Source organism: Colletotrichum siamense (assembly GCF_013390195.1).
Source record: "Colletotrichum siamense strain Cg363 chromosome Unknown KSG_Cg363_contig08, whole genome shotgun sequence".
In the NCBI taxonomy this organism is placed as follows: Eukaryota; Fungi; Ascomycota; class Sordariomycetes; order Glomerellales; family Glomerellaceae; genus Colletotrichum; species Colletotrichum siamense.
The window spans coordinates 1,569,509-1,589,990 of NW_023501021.1; the positions used below are offsets into that span (position 1 = coordinate 1,569,509).

General features: G+C 53.1%; 4 protein-coding genes across 4 annotated transcripts; 3 read left to right on the top strand and 1 right to left on the bottom strand.

Annotated features, from left to right (window-relative positions):
* Positions 1–931: 931 nt before the first annotated feature.
* Positions 932–1,777, top strand: CGCS363_v012031 (uncharacterized protein; the record flags this gene model as incomplete). Its single annotated transcript, XM_036643880.1, has 1 exon — positions 932–1,777. The coding sequence occupies one exon, from the start codon at positions 932–934 to the stop codon at positions 1,775–1,777; it is 846 nt and encodes a 281-aa protein (XP_036490632.1).
* A 72-nt stretch (positions 1,778–1,849) lies between these two features.
* Positions 1,850–4,477, top strand: sen1 (Helicase sen1; the record flags this gene model as incomplete). The annotated part of the gene is made up of 1 exon (XM_036643881.1): positions 1,850–4,477. One exon carries the CDS (start codon positions 1,850–1,852, stop codon positions 4,475–4,477), a length of 2,628 nt encoding a protein of 875 aa, XP_036490703.1.
* A 3,864-nt stretch (positions 4,478–8,341) lies between these two features.
* FRE7-2 (Ferric/cupric reductase transmembrane component 7) lies at positions 8,342–10,906 on the top strand (the record flags this gene model as incomplete). Its single annotated transcript, XM_036643882.1, has 1 exon — positions 8,342–10,906. One exon carries the CDS (start codon positions 8,342–8,344, stop codon positions 10,904–10,906), a length of 2,565 nt encoding a protein of 854 aa, XP_036490633.1.
* Positions 10,907–15,208: 4,302 nt separating this feature from the next.
* On the bottom strand, positions 15,209–20,150 carry CGCS363_v012034 (putative ankyrin repeat protein; the record flags this gene model as incomplete). The annotated part of the gene is made up of 7 exons (XM_036643883.1): positions 15,209–16,771; positions 16,916–17,272; positions 17,804–18,113; positions 18,171–18,792; positions 18,844–19,483; positions 19,560–20,038; positions 20,114–20,150. The coding sequence occupies 7 exons, from the start codon at positions 20,148–20,150 to the stop codon at positions 15,209–15,211; spliced, it is 4,008 nt and encodes a 1,335-aa protein (XP_036490627.1).
* Between the last annotated feature and the right edge of the window lie 332 nt (positions 20,151–20,482).

A 20,482-nucleotide genomic window follows, 5' to 3' on the forward strand; every position in this document is an offset into this window, starting at 1 on the left:
TCTACCCAGATTGGGACAGAATAGGCAACGTAACTCAGCCTCGGGTAAGGATGCGACCCTACTTAGCAGCCCTCCAATGGAGGCTTAGAGGCGGGATGATGGAAGATAGGGCCGGATCCAATCATGGAGGTCAGACGCCCTAGTAGTGGGAGGTGTTTGCTTCTTGCAAGGCTGACGTTGACGAGGGTGGTGGAAGTAAGCTTACAATGACACCATACAAGAGCACCCGGCAGGCATTCGGCGCGCCGCAGACGTCCTGCACAGCCAGAAAGAACTTTGGACTTGCTTTTTCCGGCAATGGTTCCGACAATGGTTGGCAATTCTCGAATGTAAGATGCTCCAACTTTGATGGATCAGCATACCTCTTTGCTGCCATGAGATTCTTTATGGGGTTGCATCGATGGGAAAGATCCTAAATGTCTTGCCATGCTTGGAGTTTGGAACTATACGACAAGGAAGATTTTTGACCGCACTACAAGGTCAAACGACAACTCAATGAAAAGGTCTACAGGAAAAACACCTGATCGGGCGACTTTTGATTGACACTCGAGAAAACCATCACCTTTCCTCTCGGGCAAACGAGTTCCCTTAGGGTTAGGTTTAACCTCCATGGCTCGATGGAGAGGGAGTTCTTGCAAAAAGACCTTTTCTTTCCTGCCACTCTCTGAAAAGTTCCTTCTCTCTTCTCACCTACCTGGGTACCGTGGGGGAGGATACGCCACCTCGTAGCTACCTATCTTGCAACTACTTCACTTCGCAACTCCGTCGCGATTACCTCATTGCCGCCTGCTGCAGCAGTTCCTTCCTAAACACCTTTCTCTCGCCCCTACCGCCATCACAGTTGTGTTCTCTACATCCTCTACTGTCATCCTGGGGTCTCTGCTATCGCCCGCCGTTCTCTTTTCTGTCGTTCCTCTCGGCAAGGCACACCATGTCTAGGTTCTTCGAGTACGATGAGGAGCCGACTGGCTTTCCCATCCAGCAAGAGAAGAGACATGGCCCTCTCTTCGACGCATATCGACGACGCGAAGTACCTTGCGTCATCTGCGTGGGAAGCTCTCTGCTCCTGGCATACAGCAAGGAATGCTGGGGCAGCGTCGGTCTGAACCAGGCGGGTGGTCTTGTAACGGACTTCACCTTTGTATACGGCGCATACATCACACCGGAGCTTCGAATCACCATCACTGCCGTGGAGAATGGCGGAACGATCACGCCCTCTCGGAAGGTCGCCCGAATCACCATACCTGTCACAGCCATGGCAGGCAGCCCCCGCTGCGGCCAGGAGGACTGGTTTGGCACCGCTGCTTTTCATCTCTCTGTCCCAGTAGACCTTGGTAAGGTTATTCTATCAGAGACTACAGCCAGCGAGGCCACTCGAATCTCGGAGCTCGGTGTCTTTCGACAAGGCGGCAGAGACAGAATCAACATCTACATGCCTGAGGCCATGTACTGCACCGCTCGAGAGTACGTTGAGATCATGTCGCAGCACTACTCGACTCCCCAAAGCTGTGAGGTGGTGGACCAAGGGCTCGACTGCCTCTTCAAGACATCAAAGTCATCGCTGGAGAACCTTCACGAACACGGAAAGATCAATGACGACTTCCCCCGGCCGCAGCATCCCATCCCAGCCACATTCGTATTCCCCGACAACCGAAGCTACGTCCTGCGGCTTCAGGCCTCATCTAGGGAGGAGGCTCTTTGTCAGAAAGAGCAGGCCAACCCTTTCCGCACAACCGACCTCCCGTGCGCCCTGCTTCCAGACAACTCGTCCGCCTAGGAGAGGAACGAGCAAGAGAAGTATGGCTTTGTGCCCGATGGTACAATTCAGAAGTACTTGGCCGTGGTCCCGATGTCGCCCGAAACCGCTGGTGCCTTGCCGAAGATTGGAGACGAGTGCAGGATCACCTTTGGGAAGAGCGTACAGACACGCATCCGCGCCATGGGCTCCGTGGATAGCAACGACTCGGTGGCTATATGCAAACATATCGTTGGGGGCTACCGTCGAGCCCAGTCCGGATCTGGAATAGGCCTTGTCGACGTTGGCCAACAAGATGTGGTCAATTCCGACATCTTCCAAGCCGTTCTCGAGACTGTTCTGCCTGAAGATGCCGACGCTCAGTTAACTCAGTACGTCAAGGACATTGTCTCGGCCAGTGCGTCTCACGACAATCAGGCGTTCGTTACGGACTTGGTGGCAAGGGTCAAATACATGCGTCTCCGCCTGCCGAGCGAAGTCGAGCTCAGTGGCAGCAGCTCGTCTTCCTGGCAAGCCATGCGGACCACGCCGCCGGAGGGATCTTCATACCAGAACGCCTACTTTGTCGTTTGGGTCCCTCAGCAGAATGATATTGAGCCTGGAAGGCGCCCGATTCCGGTTAAGGTCACCTTCCCATGGGCGACGACGACGACGACAACGGCGACGACGGCGACGACGGCGACGACGGCGACGGACGACAAGGTCGAGGAGCAATCCATCGAGGACCCAAGGATGGAGCATAGAGTTCTTGGTATTGTCGTCGATGAGTTCGATGCCACAGCCCACATGGAGATGAAGGCAGTGTCGGCAATGGCGACAGCTAGCAAAGGCAGCAATCTTGAAGTCCGGTGGTCCTACGCTCTGCAGTTCAACCCAGCTGTTTTGCCGCAATATCATCCCATGAAATGCGTCAATTTCCACGAACGCTTCCCCGAACTCAAGAATATTCGCTTTCCAGACGACGAAAATCCGCAACACGAGCTTTTGAGTCGTCTCCGGAATGTCCCTGGAGGCATCGCCATGTACACTGGGGGTCCCGGGTCAGGCAAGACTACTTTCGCCGCCCTCATCGCTGCTGCAGTCACCAAAGGTCCCTCAAGAGAACGGGTGGTCTGGACGGTACACAGCAACGAGCTTTGCGACGATGCTCTTCGTTTCTTGAAGGAAAAGTGCGGAAAGGATGTGCGCGTTGGTCGCCTACCCTACTACCGCAGTATGGTAGATGCACTTAGCGACCATCGTCTTGCCAGAGATGGCAACACGGGCACATCCACAATTCGCTGGGGAGATGATGTCTCCAAGCACATCAATTCTTTCCTTTCTCATGCAAGCGACACTAAAGGCGACCTCGACATGATCCGCTCCCCCGACTCAGTTGCATCCAAGGCTATCAACCTAGCCACGCAGCACCCCGACAAGTTCCCCGATTTCTGGAGAGAGATGCCAGGCAACGTTGACTGGCAAAAGGCCTGTCGCCAGATCATAGTCACGGCCATTGACAGCTTCGATGTCCTCGTCGGAACGCCCTTCGCCATGGGACAGCTGAAGGACACCGCCAAGGTAGTGCTTCCCAAACGCCAAGCTGTCGAATGGAAACCTGCACTCGCCATCATTGACGAAGCCGGCCGTATCCCAGAAAGCCAGTGGTGGATTCCTCTGGTATCGTTCCCCGATGCCTTGGTACTGAGTATGGGCGACACCGCTCAGTTCAAGCCCTTGTCTATCAGTACGAACACAGCTTTTGAGCATGCCAGAGGTCGCACGGAATGGCTGTGCGTCTTTGGACAACAGCGCAACCTGTCGATCTTGAAGCGGGCAGAGATGTGCGGGCAGGTTCTTGCTCACCTTTCCAATAATCGCAGGAACCGCGGCGACATTGCTGTGTGGGCGAACAACAACATCTACCCCGGCAAGATGCACATCGTCTACCCTCTCTCAGTCGACCCGAAGGCGCAGATCTACCAGCGTTTTATGCGCTGGATGATGGACCCGAGCCCTAACATGGGATTTTCGAACACTTTGGTGTACGACATCCGCAGCACCCTGTCTATCAAGCACGGCACAGGCTACATCAATATTGGCAACCGCAATTGCGCCCTCTGGATTGCCTACAACGCATTTCAGTACGGCCTGCCGAACCTCCGCACCACAGGAAAACTCGCCGAGATTATGATCCTCACGCCCTACTCAGCTCAGCTCCACGCCTATCGCGATGAGATAGCCAGAATGACATCCTCGGGGATCATAAAGAGCAAGATCACAGTCCGAACTATCGACAACTCGATGAGTGCCGAGGCAGATCTCGTCATCTTCGACTCTGTCCGCGCCAAAGACATCTCGGGCTTTCTCAACGATCGGAATCGCATGGCAGTGGCATCGACCCGTGCTCGCGGCGGAGCCATAATGCTTGCTAATATGGAGGCTCTGGACAGAGAGAAGAGCAGAACCGAGGGCGATGGCACGTTCAATCTGTACGCAAACTTTCACCGGGACCGAAACCTCTCGGTCCTGACCAATAAACCGTGGGGGAAGATCTGCAGGCGCTGCAACAGGCCTTGCCAGGAGAGTGGGCACGTTTGTGCTATCAGAGACCGTCGCTGCCGCTTTTGCAAGAGCGATCAGCATCATGAGCGCTTCTGCCCGCGAGGAAAGCCCGCTCGTGACTATTACTATGATGGCATGCACCCGAAGGGAAAGGAGCCTGACAGGAGATTGTTGTGATGGCGCCTGGGGGTTTCGGAGGAGCTCTATACAAGGCCCGTGGAGCTTGGATTTGTAGAGTAATCAAGAAGATGTTTCCGCGTCCGACGTGGTCAGGAGATAATGCCATAGAATGATATAGAGCAAACAAGGATGGGGCTGCTTGCGAGATCATGACCCTTTGCCATTGAGACCCTGTACTTGTCCTGTGCTTGAGCGACCACTTTTCCCTGCCGTCGTCTTCTCTGCCGTCGTCGTAGTCCACCGTCGTCTTCGTCTACTACTGTCATCCTTGAACGCAGTCTAATTCAGGTGTACCTTGCAGCCGTGCAGACACAGAGAAAGCAGGCGGACCTTTGCCATTTGCACTTTTTCGTAGTTAAAAGGATCATTATGCTTCTTGAACTTGTCAAATTTAGACATGCGCCTGCCTGTCAGAATTACTGTTTCATCACTCATGGGGTACATTCAGTGTTTTGTTTATTCCAAAGCCCGTTTGGCTATTCTTGGGCGTAGTGCTGACGGGTGCAGGTCGGCGATGCTACCTCCAAGTCCTCCGCATATTCGACCCAGATCCCACACCGCTGGGTCGTACGGGGTTGCATCGACAGTGAGACACATTTTTGCAGTCGAAGGGAGAAGTGCCACGACCTCGAAAGTGGCGCGCCGTTGGGAGATGGCAAGTTACTCAACGGCAAGGTGAGGTAAGGTAAGGTACACGCGCAGCTCGTACGATGCCATCGAGCAGAAGGCAGATATGCAAGTGCCCGACTCTTGGGAAAAGGGCGATGGCTGGGCCGCGAGACATGCGCGGGTGAGCAAGCAGAGGGAAAACCCCGCAAGGATTGATGGACATGGACATGCGGGCGGTGGCCGGGATGGGGCCTGGGGGCTGCGCATCACACCGGGCCAGGACCGGGACGGGCGGGACACGACGGGTTCAAGCAAGGGACAGGGGTTGTTGTTGAATGTTTGCTAGCCGGTGGCAGCGGTTGTTGAAGCCACCTACCGTGTTGGGTGAGTTGTTTGCTACGCTTTTGCAGATTGATTTCCAAGGCAGAGATGGTCTTGGCGGTTGGTGACGAGAAATCGCGGACTGCATTGCATTGACTTGCGATGATGGGTGCATGGATTATTGATTTGACCGTATGATTTGAGAGCGACTTTGCGGGCGAAATCGTGCCCTGGGTAGATGTTGGTGGACGAGTCTTTGCAAACGACAGGGATCCGAGAGATTCATCACATCTCGAGAAGATGCCATTGGCGGCGGCAACCGGGGAGCGCTGGGCGGCGGGGTTCGATGTCTGGCTCTGTTCACCTCTTTGGGAGGGCTTGATGGCTCGGCTTCCGGATCTGGATGGGAGGGAGATGTCCCACTCGCTGGTTACTTGGGTGCGTGTTGGGATGTTCCGATGGGCAAACGACGCTATCGACGTCTGGATGTCGCTCATGATCTTCGGGGTGGGCACCGGCGGCGCCAGGAGTAGCCGCGCAGCCGCGGAGGTGAGGGGCTTTCGATTTTGAAAGATTTTTCTCTCTTGTAAGTCGTTGTTGGCGCGGAAAGCAGGGGATTCCGTGTCGGTAGACGGTTTGTGGGCGGCTATGATGGCCTTCTTTACGTATTTGTTCCATCAATGTGGAATACTGTCGACACATCGTCAGTGGTGGCGTTAACGCCTCCGACGCGGTCTTCTAGAAGCCCGTTAGAAAAAGCGAAAGACACATGTTTGGTGTCAGCAATGATTCACCGGATGAACGTGGAACAGACCTTAACCGAGTGTGCAAGCGAACATGATTCCCCTCAATGTTCCGCATACACATCTCGACATTGGGGTCTGCTCACGGGTCGCAGGTCCGGCCTGGTGGAGGCATGAGGTGCAGTGCAGCAGTCAGGTACCGGCCAGTGGGAGAATTGGATCCGGAGGCGTGAAGCCAGATCAGGCGGCCCCCCAAAAGCCCTCGGAGGACTTTGCATGAGATAGCGAATGAGATGAGGCGAGATGAGGAGATGGAGGGCCAAGATGGTCGAGATGGATGGAGGTGACAGCTGAGGAACACTGCGAAAGCTGCGAAGCCGTTTTGGTGGCGGGAGCTTGGGCCGGGAAGGGCAAGCAAGGCAAGCTTTAGTGGATAGAACTCCCAGGTGCGGGCGGCCGGGCCCTGCTCTAGCGCAGCGTCCATGGTGCACAGACACTGAACAAGCAGGGACCACAGCCAATCAGCAGCTTGACATTGCCGCCCGTCAGGGAGCAGGGGACGGGGGAAGGGACCCCACTGGTGCTCTTTCCACCTCGATCCTGCGAATCACATCTGGCAGCCAGCACTTTCCCGCCTTTTGTCGACCCTTTTCTGCCAACTGCACATTGTCCACATTGCCCGTCACAAAGCTATCGTCCGCTGTCATTCGACCGCCATCCAAGAAACTCGGCCTTTTGCAATATGCGGCCGTCCACCATGTGTGCTGGGTCGCGCATCTTCTGCAGGGCCTCGCCTCGCAGTGCGTTGCTGTCCACTGCCCGCTGTTGGTCAATTCCGTTCCGATGTCTCCATCAGCGGTCTGCTTGATGGGCCGGTTCCTCTGCGAGAGAGAGGTGTCCTCCACGACGCCCACGTTTTCCCACTGGCCACTGGCCCAGAAGGATGGAAGAGGGAACCGACAGTTCGTGTCATGTCCTCGCGTGACTGAAGCGACGACTCAGTGTTGAGGAAACGAGAGGACCACTGCTGTCGTCAGCACCGTTGAGCCACGAACGACCACGTACAAGTCACTGCCATTGTTCGACGTTGCCCAGATCACCAACTCCGGATACACAAAAGTCGTCAGCGATTTCCCCGCTTCCAGTTGGCTATTCGGCTGCCTAATGGAGACCAACCGGCATACGACGTCCTCGCAGAAGACCGACTGCCAGTGACGAGGGCCAGAGCCAGCCGCCGTCAGCGATTGCTACCACGGAAATCTTATCTTCGGCTGATCACACCTATGGCGCAAGAACCAACGCCCTCCCGCAGTCGTACCCCGGTCCACATCTTCAATAGTCTCCCTCTGCCGAGCAGACGGCCGTACCACCGTACCTCGACGCACACCTAGCCAAGAGCTTGCAGCTTGCAGTCTGTTCACCTGCATCGCATCCACCCTTCTAGCGCCCACGTCCGGCCTGCATTGTGTGACATCCAGCGGCGGGGAACGACCACAATCGCGACCAGCCAATATTAAAGTACGGTCAGCCGCTGGGCCCGGTACCATTCACATTTCACCACCAGAGCCAACGAAGCCATCGAACCCTCTTCTGGCCGTTGATTGAACGACCACACCCAGGCCGCATCCTCTCGACCCCTCCACATGGCAATTTCGCCGCCTTATCATCCATCGTATACACCACAGATGCCACCACACTCTGATTAGTTGCGCTTCGAGGCCTGCCAGTCACCAACGTGACAGTCCTGTCGACAACTGCCTTCATCACGCCGCCCTCCGTCAGTATCAAGCCACTAGTAGCTCTCCACCTCGGAGCGCCTCCGATCTCACATCCATATATCCCCTGTGGGCTCCCGAACTTGCGGATCGGTTCCTCTTTCCCGCGTTTTTGCCCCGTCCCTCGTTTCGTCGCCTCTGTCGCCTCTCTGTTCCTTGCTTCTACTTGGAGGGATCTGGCATTCCTCGGTCAGCAGCAGCCCCAACGTCACCTGAACACACACGGCACATGGATTGAAACCATCGCGGCTTGGAACAACTCTTAGACAGCCACTACTCGACGACCTCTTCAACTCGCCCCGAAATCCCTAGAGTAGCATCGAATCACCCGCGCCGCATGTCGACAAGAACCTCCGTGTTCTGCGCTTAGCCGCCCTCCCGTTGCTTCATTCAAGCGTCGTCGCTTCGCTGCAATGGCTTCACACTTTCGCAGCGTGGCTAACGCCGCCTCGGATGAGGCGACACGACTCGTCAAACGCATCGCCATCACGCTTACGCCCGACAGCCCACCCGGTCTCATTGAGGCCCTCACGGTAGACCCTTGGAGCAAGTCTGGAAAGTATGGATTGGGGTGGACCTACTTTGCGCTGGCCCTCATGGGTACAGTCCTATTCATGCGGTTCTGGCACTTCTGGCAAGACAAGATCCGCCAAGCCATCTACAAACAGGAGGTGGAGCAGCACTATGCCGACCTTTACAGCACCGATCCCGAATACGCCCACGCATTGAGAACCGGACAGGCACAGCACTTCTTCCCCGAAGGAGAAGGTCTTGGGGAGAAGCAGTTCAAGCCAAAGGCTCACTTCTCCTCCGTCGGATTCGTCAACGATACCTTGGCCCTGTTCCGCTGGGTCTTCTACCGACCCATTCCCGACTTCGTTTGGGGCAGCCACCGATTCACATTCTCCTCGCTCGCCGTCTTGACCTGCGGCTTCATTGCTCTGGCCTTTGTGACACTCTACTGTTTCCTCCAACAGCCACTCTACTGGCAAAGTATCCAGTTCGGCTCACCTCCCGTCGCCATTCGTGCCGGCATGATCGCCGTGGCCCTGACTCCTTGGATCGTCGTGACGAGCATGAAAGCCAACATCATGTCGATGCTCATTGGCATTGGACCTGAGCGCCTCAATGTCTTCCACCGCTGGGCCGGATATCTCTGCCTGTTTCTTTCACTGGTGCACACCGTCCCGTTCTACATCCAACCGGTGTGGGATGATGGCGGTATGGAAGTCTTCTCGCGGCTGTTCGCCGGCGGTAGCGGTGTCATCTACGGCACAGGTATTGCGTGCCTGGTTCCCCTGGTTTGGCTATGCGTTGCGTCCCTCCCATTCATTCGACGCATGGCCTACGAAGTTTTCGTCATGCTTCACGTACCCGTGGGTATGGTGTACGTTGGGCTTTTGTTTTGGCACACCAAGAACTTCCTTGCCTCGTGGGACTACCTCTGGGCAACCATTGCCATTTGGGCGTTCTGCTACTTCCTGCGCCTCTTCAACCTGAACTGGACCAAGCCATGGAGGCTGAGTTTCATGGTGGGTGACGAAGCTGCCATCACTCTCCTTGCCGAGAACGCGATCAAGATCACCATTCCCACCCAAATGCGGTGGAAGCCTGGCCAGTACGTCTACCTGCGCATGCCGGGCATCTCATTCTTCGATAACCACCCCTTCACCATCGCTTCGCTATGCAGCGATGACTTTCCCTCCGAATACGGCGAGCAGTACCGCGACTGCATGCTGGTCTTCAAGCCCTATGGTGGCTTTACCCGAAAGGTCCTCGACACAGCCATCGAAAAGGGCCCCTTTCACACATACCGAGCATTCCTGGACGGTCCTTACGGAGGCATGCGAAGGGACCTCGCTGCCTTTGACACTTGCATTCTCATCGCTGGCGGCAGCGGCATCACGGCATTGATGTCTCAATTGCTGAACCTCATCAAGCGAATGCGCGATGGCAAGGCGATCACGAAAAAGGTGGTAGTTGTATGGGCTCTGAAGAGACTCGAGGCAATGGACTGGTTCCGCGAGGAGTTGCGGATCTGTCGTGAGGCCGCACCTCCTGAGAGTGTCACCTGCAAGTTCTTTGTCACGTCGGCGGTGCGCAACCGAGGCATGATGATAGATGCAGGTGACCGTGGGGCACCTCGAGCTCTAAGCCACCTGTTCCACGACAAACTTGACGGGTTTGTCGCGGGCATCGCATCGAAGCGCAACTCGGCGCTCATTCAGTCCGTCGCGCAAGGCGACCCACAACGGGAGCAAGAGCTTCGCGACGAGCAAGAGGACAGGATTACCGCTCTGCCTCAACAGAAATACCTCCAGCCTCACCAATATCCCCCTCCACCACCTGGACCTCCGCCATCAAACCGCTTCTCTCCACAAGAAGAGTCGCTTCGCAGACTTGAGGGTCGCGATTACGATGGAGAGCATGATCCAGATGCCAAGAGAGAAGACGGCGAGTTCCATTTCCCTCGTGTCAGCATGAAGGGTGATCAGCCGCACTTCAACTACGCCCCGCCATCACCGCGGAAGGTGCCCGACCCCAACCCGGAAGAGACCGACGCCCCGATCCGGCCACCGGAGCTGGCCCACCTCCGAACCATGAACCTTCCCAACCAAAACCAAACCCGACCCACTAGCACCTTCGGCCCGCCGTCCGGCTTCGACTTTGGTTTCCCTGAGACACCGACCGAGTTCCAAAAGAATCTGATGCGCTTTGCTTTCCCAATTCCGCATCAGATCGACGGTGGCTGGAGCGTCGAGTATGGACGTCCCGACCTCGGCTACATGCTCAAGGAGTGGGCGACGGGTGGCGCTGATGGCAGAGGCATCCTCGGCAGAAGGACAGCAGTCTTTGTCTGTGGGCCACCGGCCATGAGAGTTGGTGTCGCAAACACTGTCGCCCGGTTACAGGCGGCGATTTGGGGTGACGATATGCTTGAGGAGATTTACTTACATACTGAGAACTATGCCCTATGAGCCGGGCTTGATGATGGCTCTGTATTTGTACTGATGGATGACGATCTTGGATGGAAAATACCTGGCGTTCGATACCACGGGATCATGATGTATACCTACCAAATCGCGGCATGTCCGCTGCTGATGACACTTACACTTAATACATGAGATGAACAAAACGCTTTGCACATGTTGAAACTGTCTTGGAAAGATCTGAGTTGTCAAAGTCATCACGTATCTTGCACACGTGACGTCGTGCCCGTCCTGAAAGGTAATAAATACGTATCGTGGCCCCCTAACGGCGAGGACTCTTCACGACGAGAATCGATTCATTCTTGGCCTGTGACGCCCGAACCTGCGACATCGCTTATATGTTCACATACCATGATTGTCCGTTGTCTGATGCGGTGTCAACGTGATAGCTTGCTATATTTGTACTCACATGCATATTCTAACATGATACACTAAGATCAGAGAGGGGTAGCGCCGATTCAGGAGAGGCAGGTAAGGATTTGCTTGGCGAGGCACTCTTTCCAGGAGGTGGTTTGGATTGAGGTAGTTGGGCACGAAGATATGGCATCTCGAGCTTCAAGCGCAAAGATTGCTAAGTTCCATTGGCTGGCTTGTTTGGCTTTAGGAGGTGACTGATGGTGTCTTTTTATAGGTGATTTGTGTGGGCTTTCCCTGGCTCTTGGACTGGAGGTGGTGTTGAGTTGTGGAATTTAAGCTCGACTCAGAGGTGCGGCGAAATATTCTGGCTGATAAGCGCAAAGAAAGATTCATTCCTCCATTTGTCTCCAGCAAAATGTTCTGTGGTTTTCTTTGCTCTGGGGGCGTACTGGCCCGTTCTGAGTTCACGTTGACAGTGAGGGAGACCAGATGTGAGGCTCGCAGGGGATGTCGATTGAGTGTTGGGTACTATGCCTCGCTGTTCTCGGATGTTTTGTAGGACCTGAATAGTTGGGAAACGTGAATGAATCGTGTATTGATGTAATGGTGAGAGGGAAAGGTGAGGTCGATCGTCATGCGGGTCATGCACCAGTACCGGTACTTTAGTAAGAAGGCGGACAATGTTTCGCAATATTTCTGCTGCTGGCTGGACTGTCAGCTGCCACTTTCGTATCTAAGTACTTCTGTTACGAGGCCAGATACACTGCTCTTGGGGGAAGGGGGCCGAAGGTGAGACGGTTGTTGACAAATTCACAAGGACGATTGGACTTTGATGCATCCTAGCCCCCATTTGCAGGCTCAGAAGCTTTCTGTCATATATATAATGCTTCTATAAGCCCACTGTAATGAGTTCAACGCAAATTTTCGGAACGCTTCACGTCATTTCTGGGTTCCTGAGTCTCCTCATCCTTCCGTGACCCAACGCATGTCTCGAAATTGATCGCGGGAAAATTTTGGGCATCGCTAATTGTTTGTCAGTGTCCGCCGGCGCCCCTCATGCCGTAACCCCAGTATCATTGGGAGAATAACCAACCACCAGAAGAGTCTGGCATCTCAGCTGAGGTCGTGATGTTATCAGGGCTGGCCAGTGCAGCATATAAGGACATCAGTGATCCTTCGATCACAACGACACAGATGGAGATGATTTCTTTTCAAGGGCATCTCAGCAGACTCGATTTCCTGCGAGAAGTTTAAAGGACAGGCATAACAAGTATTTATGACCAGCTTGGTTGGTGTCAAAGGTAAACGTGATGGTGCTGCTGCGGATTCCCATCCTTGCTCGTGAAGGCAAGGTGTGGCGACGTGGGTCTTATAAATAGATCTCGAGCGGTTTTAAAACATTGTTACTAGTCGCAAAACGTAATGCTCATGTCACGTTTTGATCTAGCATAACGCTCCTGTTATGATAGTCTCTTGGCGTGAAAGATGTGGTGACACGTGACAGAGCGACCTCCGGCGGATGCTTACATCCTGATCTGAGTCTTCTGGTCTTCTCTATCGTTGTGTTATTATTCAGGTATTCGGTGGCGCAGCAAACTAGTCCGTCTACTGAAGTTCAAGCAGAGTATATTCCGGCATAATGATGTTACGAATGTCTCCGCTGTATCTCTCAAAGTCAACATCGCCCGTCAGATCATGATTTCCTCGAGGTAGTCATCGAATGGAATTGTCTACCTTCAACTCTGCTTGACTCGACCTTAAATACTTATCGAAAAGCTAAGGGATTTAGACTGAACGTGCGAGTTTGAGATCGTCACGGGTGTAGCTGTGTTGTGGTCAATGCGGCAGGTGTTTTCGATGCTGCGAGGCAAGGAACTAAAGAAGGTTTGTTTTTTAAATGTATCTGAAGTGGAATTGCCTGGTTCAGCCAAATGAAGACCACCTTCCTGGTTATTTGAAATGCGGAGATTGCTAGTATGATGACTTGAAGCATGGCCTCCGAGGTCGTCAAGGGCCTGTTGAAGCGGCCTCATGTGCTAACTGTCGGCAACAGCAGCAGACTGATTGGTTTCCGTCATTATAGCCCGCGTATTATCGGGTGAATAAAGTGGTTTGCTATCCGGTTGGATGCTTCTATCAGATGCAAACTGTTCTAATTATTGTATATTCTTGCTTCTTGTAAATGGTCTCTTTTCATGTTATCGTCGCTGTCATCCGTCCCGCCTCATCCGTCCCGCCTCATCCGTCCCGCCTCATCCGTCCCGCCTCATCCGTCCCGCCTCATCCGACCCGCCTCATCCGACCCGCCTCATCCGACCCGCCTTCATCTTTATTGCCTGCGGCCAAATTTCAAAGCTCTTGGGTCTGTGTTAAATGCATCAGCTTCTGGACTCATTCATTTTGTTGAACTGTTAGAAGGCTCTTACGAAAACTTGCTGGAAGTCTTGATTCGCAAGACTGCGTCAAGTCAGCGACTTCAACCTGCTGTCGGCTTCAGGCCACCTCCTACCAGCACGATCATGAGATTCTCGATTAGCAGTGTAGTGGAAGAGATCCTCATGAAAGTAGTTCAGAGCGTTCATCATGAATGCACGGGGTAAGGTTATCGGCTGTGATAGAGGTCCAGGCATCAGCTGCTTCAGAAGGCGTCTCTGCGTCAAGCTTGGGATGTTTAGGTAGCAAGAGACCTCGACAAAAGCTAGCAGTGCCTCCTGTTGGACCGCAGAACAAACCTGGATACCCTGAACGACGAAGAGGAGGGCCTGGCAGAAAATGGCTAAAGTGATGTGGGGGGGCAGGAGGGGGACCGAGACGATGAATGAGAAAATAATCAAATGCCAAAGCAGAGTTCCTGGAGCATGATCCTAAATGCCTAAACAATCATCATTCCTGATGCACCTTCCATTCTCGCCAGTCATAATCCGGTGCTCTTCTCTTACTGAGACATGCCCCAATCCATGATATCCCGATCATACTCAGAAACATAAATCCGAAATACTTTACAAAAGAAGACATTGGCAACTCCCGGTCCTTGTACTTGAGCAATAGGAGACCGAACGCCGCAGGAACGCCCCAAATAGCCACAAGTACCATTTGAATTACGAACAGGAAACCTTGATGAGCTTGAAGGCGGGGAGGGCCGGATGAGAAAATGCCGAATCGCTCCGGTATGTGAAGAATTTCTGTCTGGATATGGTATCCTCGGGTGGCGATTGCGAGATGAGCAGTGTTGAGGCGGTTATCATCTCCAATGTCCGGGCCGAAGATTCGTTTCAAGTTCGCGGAGATGCTCATGGTGATGGTGGAATATAGCTGCGTATTAGCTGGCCATCCGTGCGAGGAAGAAGCTTTTATGTTACAAAACTCTTTCTTTCGTGGTCCTGGTCAATGTGGCCCGTTAGCGGGGCGAGGATGTGCTGATTGTAGTACGATTCACGAAGCAACTGCCGTTTTGCGAATTTCGGATGAAGCTGTAGCCTGTAGCAGAAGGCAGGTGTGATGATGAGGTCTTTTTTCTTCTTTGGCGGGGAGCCAAGAAGAAGCTTTCTTATTAGGTATACAGCAGAGGACTTCGATGGATTCTAATTGTTGTCACATTGTAGTATGACTACTTGGAAAGGTAAAGCTCCGTTACCAAAGGGGTTCTTCCGGAGGATGCCGATTCTGGGACCTAGTGCAGGACATCAATATTCCTAGAACTAGTGTGCCACTAACAGTGGCCATCCTACAGATACTGGTTCTGCATCAGGGGCCGTTATCATGATCATTATGCGACTCCCAGTGTCAAGTCGGGGCTTTGGTAGGCCAGTGGGTTATTTCAATTTGAACTGGCTACGTAAAATTCTGAACAGCTAAGATATCTCATCAGTGTGCCCAACCGACCACAGAAGCCACCCTAGTCATCGACAAACAATCCTAATCATTCTTTGCTTTTCATGCCTTGCGCTCTTTCAACTTCATCTTCTCCTCCCAGAACGTTTTGTAACGTTCCACAGCACCGCTTCCGTATTCTTCTCGTACCCGCTTGATCCATTCTTCATCAGGTTTGAGAAGCTGATGGCAGTCCGGCTCGGCCCCGGCATCCATAAGTATATCGACAAGATCCCAGTATCCTCTGACGATGGCTGCGTTAAGCGCACTTCCACATTTGCCGCCACGAATGTTGCAGTCGGCGCCCTTGTTGAGCAACAGCCGCACGGCATGTGTCTTGCCTTCATGTACTGCCGCTTGTAGAGCAGTGCCAAGCAGGCCCCCGGTCATGTTGACATCGATATCGGTACAGGTTTCGAGGAGACGAACGAGGCCATCATCGCCACCGGGCGACATACATGCCGATTGCAGCGGGAATCCATGTGATCCCGCTCCCTGATTGACATCGGCACCATGCTCTAGGAGAAAGTTGACTCTGGAAATTATGGCAGAGGGACTTGCGTCTAGCTGGAAAGCTGCTTGCAGAGCAGTGCCACATTGCAGGCCTCTGTTGTCGTTCACATCGATGCCGTTATCCAGCAGCAATTTCAATGTTTCGTTATTCGGCCCGTTCCGTGAAGCCGCAGCGTGCCATGCGCTCCCGAAAGCACCGCCTTGAGCATGGACATCGGCGCCGTGCCCAATCAGGAGGCCCGGGATGCTATCATTATCCGTCTCGGGTTCTGAGGAGCGATACCTGGAGTTGTTCCTTGCGCAGGCCGCCTGGAGCGCGGTTCCATATTTGCCCCCTTCGATGTTCACCGCGGCTCCATGGTCGAGAAGCACGCGTACCTTTCTGATGCTATTAGTAACACAGGCGCTTTGAAGAGCTGTGCCATATTCCCCTCCCTGCTCGTTCACATCGGCGCCCTTGCTTAGCAGGAACTCTTCAAGGTTTCCATCATCGTACTTCGACGCGGCAGCGCCTTGCAGCGCGGTCTGAAATTTACCACCAGTGGCGTTCACGTCGACGCCCTTTTCAAGTAGCTTGCGTACAATCTCTAATCGCTGTGTCTGTCTTTGGACGTCATCTGGCGTGTCTCCGTTGCCGTAGCATGCAGCCTGTAAAGCATTACCATACTCTCCTCCTTGAAAATCAACATCGGCGCCGTTATCCAGCAGTACATTCACAATGGCGGAGGCATTAGTTGCACAGGCTGCTTGAAATGCTGTTCCAAAGAAGCCCCCTTGCCTGTTTATCTCGGCACCTCTGTCAAGCAAGAGACGAATCATATCACTGTTCTCAGCATGGCACGCAGCCTGTAGGGCATTTCCGTACTTCCCACCCTGAGCATTGACGTCGGCGCCCATGTCTAGCAGTCTCATAACCGCAGCCTTAATTTCTTTCATCTTCCTGCTTGCTCTAGGCTTGACTAGGCATGCCGCCTGAAGGGGGTAGCCAAAAGACTCGCTTCCCAAGTTGACATCAGCACCATTTTGCAGTAAGAAGTCGAAAATTTCCGGCGATTTGAAAGAACGAAAATTATAAGCGGCGTGGATCAATGCGGTTCCGTGGATGATACACTTCTGGTTGATATCAACCCCATTGTCTAAAAGAAGCTGGAGGCATTTCAAAGCTTCCTTAATTTCTTTAGGGTCGAGAAAAGCGTGGTATTTCCAAGTCACATGTGACGGGATTAAACGTAACACAGGACAACCTGCAATGCGTACGTCAACCCGGCGACTCAACAGGAATTTCAAGACCGCTGAACTATCTTGGGACGCGGCGGCCTCCAAAACTGATCCTATGGTGTTATATCGTGTGTTGACATCCGCGCCGCTGTCCAGAAGCAGTTGTAGGATCTTCAGGTCGCCGTTAAACGCCGCCGCGTGTAGCGCGCCACCTACTGTGTAAGAGTCCATCTGCAGGTCACAAGTAAGATTGTTTATGAATTGCGCCTCGCCTGATGGGTCTAAGATTGGTGGTTCGATTTGTGCGTTGGCGTCGGCGCCCTCGTTCAGAAGAAACTCGACGACATCGGCATTTCCTTCCCGCGCGGCCTCAAGGAGGGCCGAGTCCAGATCTTCCTGAACCAAGAACGAGTTTGGTCCTGGATCTCTCCGAAGCAGCAGTTTGGTAAGCTCAACAGAGCCAATCGCTGCAGTGTAGCAATATGGGCGCCGCCACATATTATCCTGTCGCACTTGGCAGATGCCACGCCCGTTTGTTCGCAGCCGCCCGTGGCGCACGCTAATATTGAGACTCCTACTGCGTGTAGAGAGGACAAGTTCAGCGAGACGCACAACATCAGGCGTCCACCGTTTGCGTGGGACCATGTCCAAATGCCACTCCCAGTTGCAGGCGGCGTAGCTTTTCAAAGGAAGTTTTTGGCTGTCTCCCGTGTCCCCAGCACTTCTGTGCAGGTGGTAATACATGCAGCAATGTGCGATGTACAAGTGAGCATCTAATTCGGTAAAATAGAAGCTACTTGCCTCACTGCATCTAATTCGGCTGGATATCAAGTAGTCCTTCACTGTGAAATGAGCCAATCGAACGTGTATGATCGATTTTCTTCCGGGAATGTGAGGTTCCACTCTCCATTCTTTTTGGATGGTCACAAGGCTTTGGAAGTATTGCAAAACGTCTTCCGGCTTGAAAAGCCGCTGATAGTTGGTAAACTCGGCGGCGCACTTAGGGTGGAAGACAAATATTTCGGCCAGTTCATCGAGGGTGAGATCCCTATTCGCGAGCGCCAGCCATTTGAGCGAGCCCAGGACCTGGGGCTGGACACCATGGCCAACGCCTAGTAGTAGCCTTTCGTATGTCTCATCAAGTCCTTTAGGAAGATTATTCAGGGCTGAACGGATCTCCTCTTCAGAGTGGACGCATTGTTGGAGAACTTCGAATTGGCAAACGAGGTATTGGAACCTAAGTAACTGTAAGCCACGGCATATTGGCCTCTTGCACATCGCTTCCTTTACTTACATTCCATCTGCTTGTTCCAATAGCAACTCTTTTGCGTCAATCTTCAATTCTTCAGGCCACGAGTCATAGGTTTCAGTAGCTAGAACAGACTCAGTGTACTGACGTAGGTCATGATTCAAGCCCACCCGATTTTGTGTCAGGTCGATGGCGACTTTTGCTGGAAGAGACAGGACCTTGTCTATCGTTGCATAGATGTCTCTCTCAGCTCTGCTTGTGCAAAATATATGAAGATTATCCGGCATCGTCGCAATGATGCGCCTGAGGCAAGCCAGAAGCTTCGGTCGCTCGCCTTGAAGAGTCGGGCACTCATCGAGAGCGTCCACAACAATGAATACTGCGGAAAATCCATGAACAGCAGCTATGAGAGCATTTTCGAGGGTCGTTACGTCTGGCCGCTCGCCTCTGGCCATATAATTCTCGAAGCGTTTGATCGGCCGTGGGGTATCCGGACGACTCGCGCACAGCTGCCTAACAAGCGATGAGAGCATGGCGGTCACCTTTTGTTGGTCTAGAGTCCCAAAACTGAAGAAGTGATAGGCAAGCGCGGTCTGTGGGTCGTCTTCGTACTCGTCCTTCAAGTGCTTGATGACGGACGAGCTCAGAATTGACTTGCCAGAGCCAGCTATATGCCGTTAGCGGATAAAACGCATCAGAAGATTAGTTTATATCATACCTTTTCCATTCAGCCACAAAAAGGATTTGGGTTCTTTTTCCCACATCCTGAAATCTTTGCTTCTCCGAACCAGCCATTCACAGGTTCCCTCACTGTGTTTGCTGCGAGCAGCGGTATACTGCACCGAAATATTGGCTGCCCACAGCCAGTCAAGCACATTCTTGCGTTTATCCTCCTTTCGAGCGTCATGAACTGCTTTCAAAAGTCCCGAGACATCGGTGCCGATACTCTGCCAACAGTCCATGACCTGCTTGTGTCTCTGCTCTGCTGCCAAACATTCCTCGAGGTATCTATCGTCTCGACAAGCCTTGAGAACATCGGCAAAGACTCTCTCCTGCTCTTTGACTTTTTCAAAAAGACTATCCCACTCGTTCCACTTGACCGAGTCTAGCCCTAGACGGTAGGCGTAGTGGCGGGAGTAATAGCGATAACTCGTGATCTGGAACCTGAGGACATGCTGATATAGCATTTCCAATGCGTTTCTGTATATGGTACTTGAAATCTCAGACGACTTGCCCGCCCCAGACTTGTAGTGACGCTCATAAAGGTTCTCCCACAGGTAACTCTGGACAATCAAGGATGAAATGTACTCTAGTCCTTTTGCCAGAGAAGCGGCCTGTTCAGAAGGATTCAAGAAGAGCTATATGAAAAGTTAGCCATTTCAATCCGACATATTTGTTTCAAATGAGCAGACCTACCGGAAGCAGCAAACTTACGCCGCCCCACGCGATTGAGGCAGTAGGATTTGCGCTCACAGCCTTGGAAATGAAGTCGTTGGCCCAGCCCACAACTCCTAGGATCGGTTTCACCACTTCCTGTACTGGTAGCTCTGCGCTTCCGAACTTCAGTTTCCATGAATCCCGGTTCACTTGCTCCATCTTGCACTTCAAGACCGTGCCCATCCAGTCTTTCCTATCAATTTGGGAGCCCACAGTCATACCGAGGGCAGCATTCAAGTCGCCCGTCATGCTGTTTTCGAAATCCTGGACGAGCTCTTCATCTTCATTTCGCAACTTCTCGTACGCTAAGTTCCAGAGCTCCTGTATGGGCGGTTCTCTGCCTCTGCGGGTAGGCATTGTCTCCTGTGTTTCGGCCTCTTGCAGACGCGACTGTGGCGGCTCGTAAGCAAGAGATATCGTCACAGGCGACTCAATTTGGGCGCTGGGTTCAACCCTCCCGCTCGCCGATTCAATGGCTGGACCATTGGGTTGCGGTGGGCATGGATCGACGTCAGCCGGACTTTGGGACGTTGAATTGTTGTTAGGCCTACACCATCCTAACTTGCGTAAGAACTTCTTGAAAGACATTTTGCCTGACATGATCCGCGGACAGGTTGAGGAACTGAAGCGTCAAGGCCAAGCTGGTGTTTTAGGGAGATGGTAGACGGGTTAAGCACGCGTCGGCCATTATGGAGTTTCACGGTGGCCAGGCTACGAGCACACCCAATTAAGCTGCGTAACCAAAAGGACCACGCAGACACTACAGTAACACTAGCTGCTGCAGCCCGTATGCGGCAATACCCACTTACCTTACTGTTGCACTCTGAAAGGAGATTGCCGACTTTGCTGGCCCCTGGAGTGCTACTTACGCATTAAATGAATTCTTGAGGCTAGTCTGAAATCGAGAACGATGCGGAGAT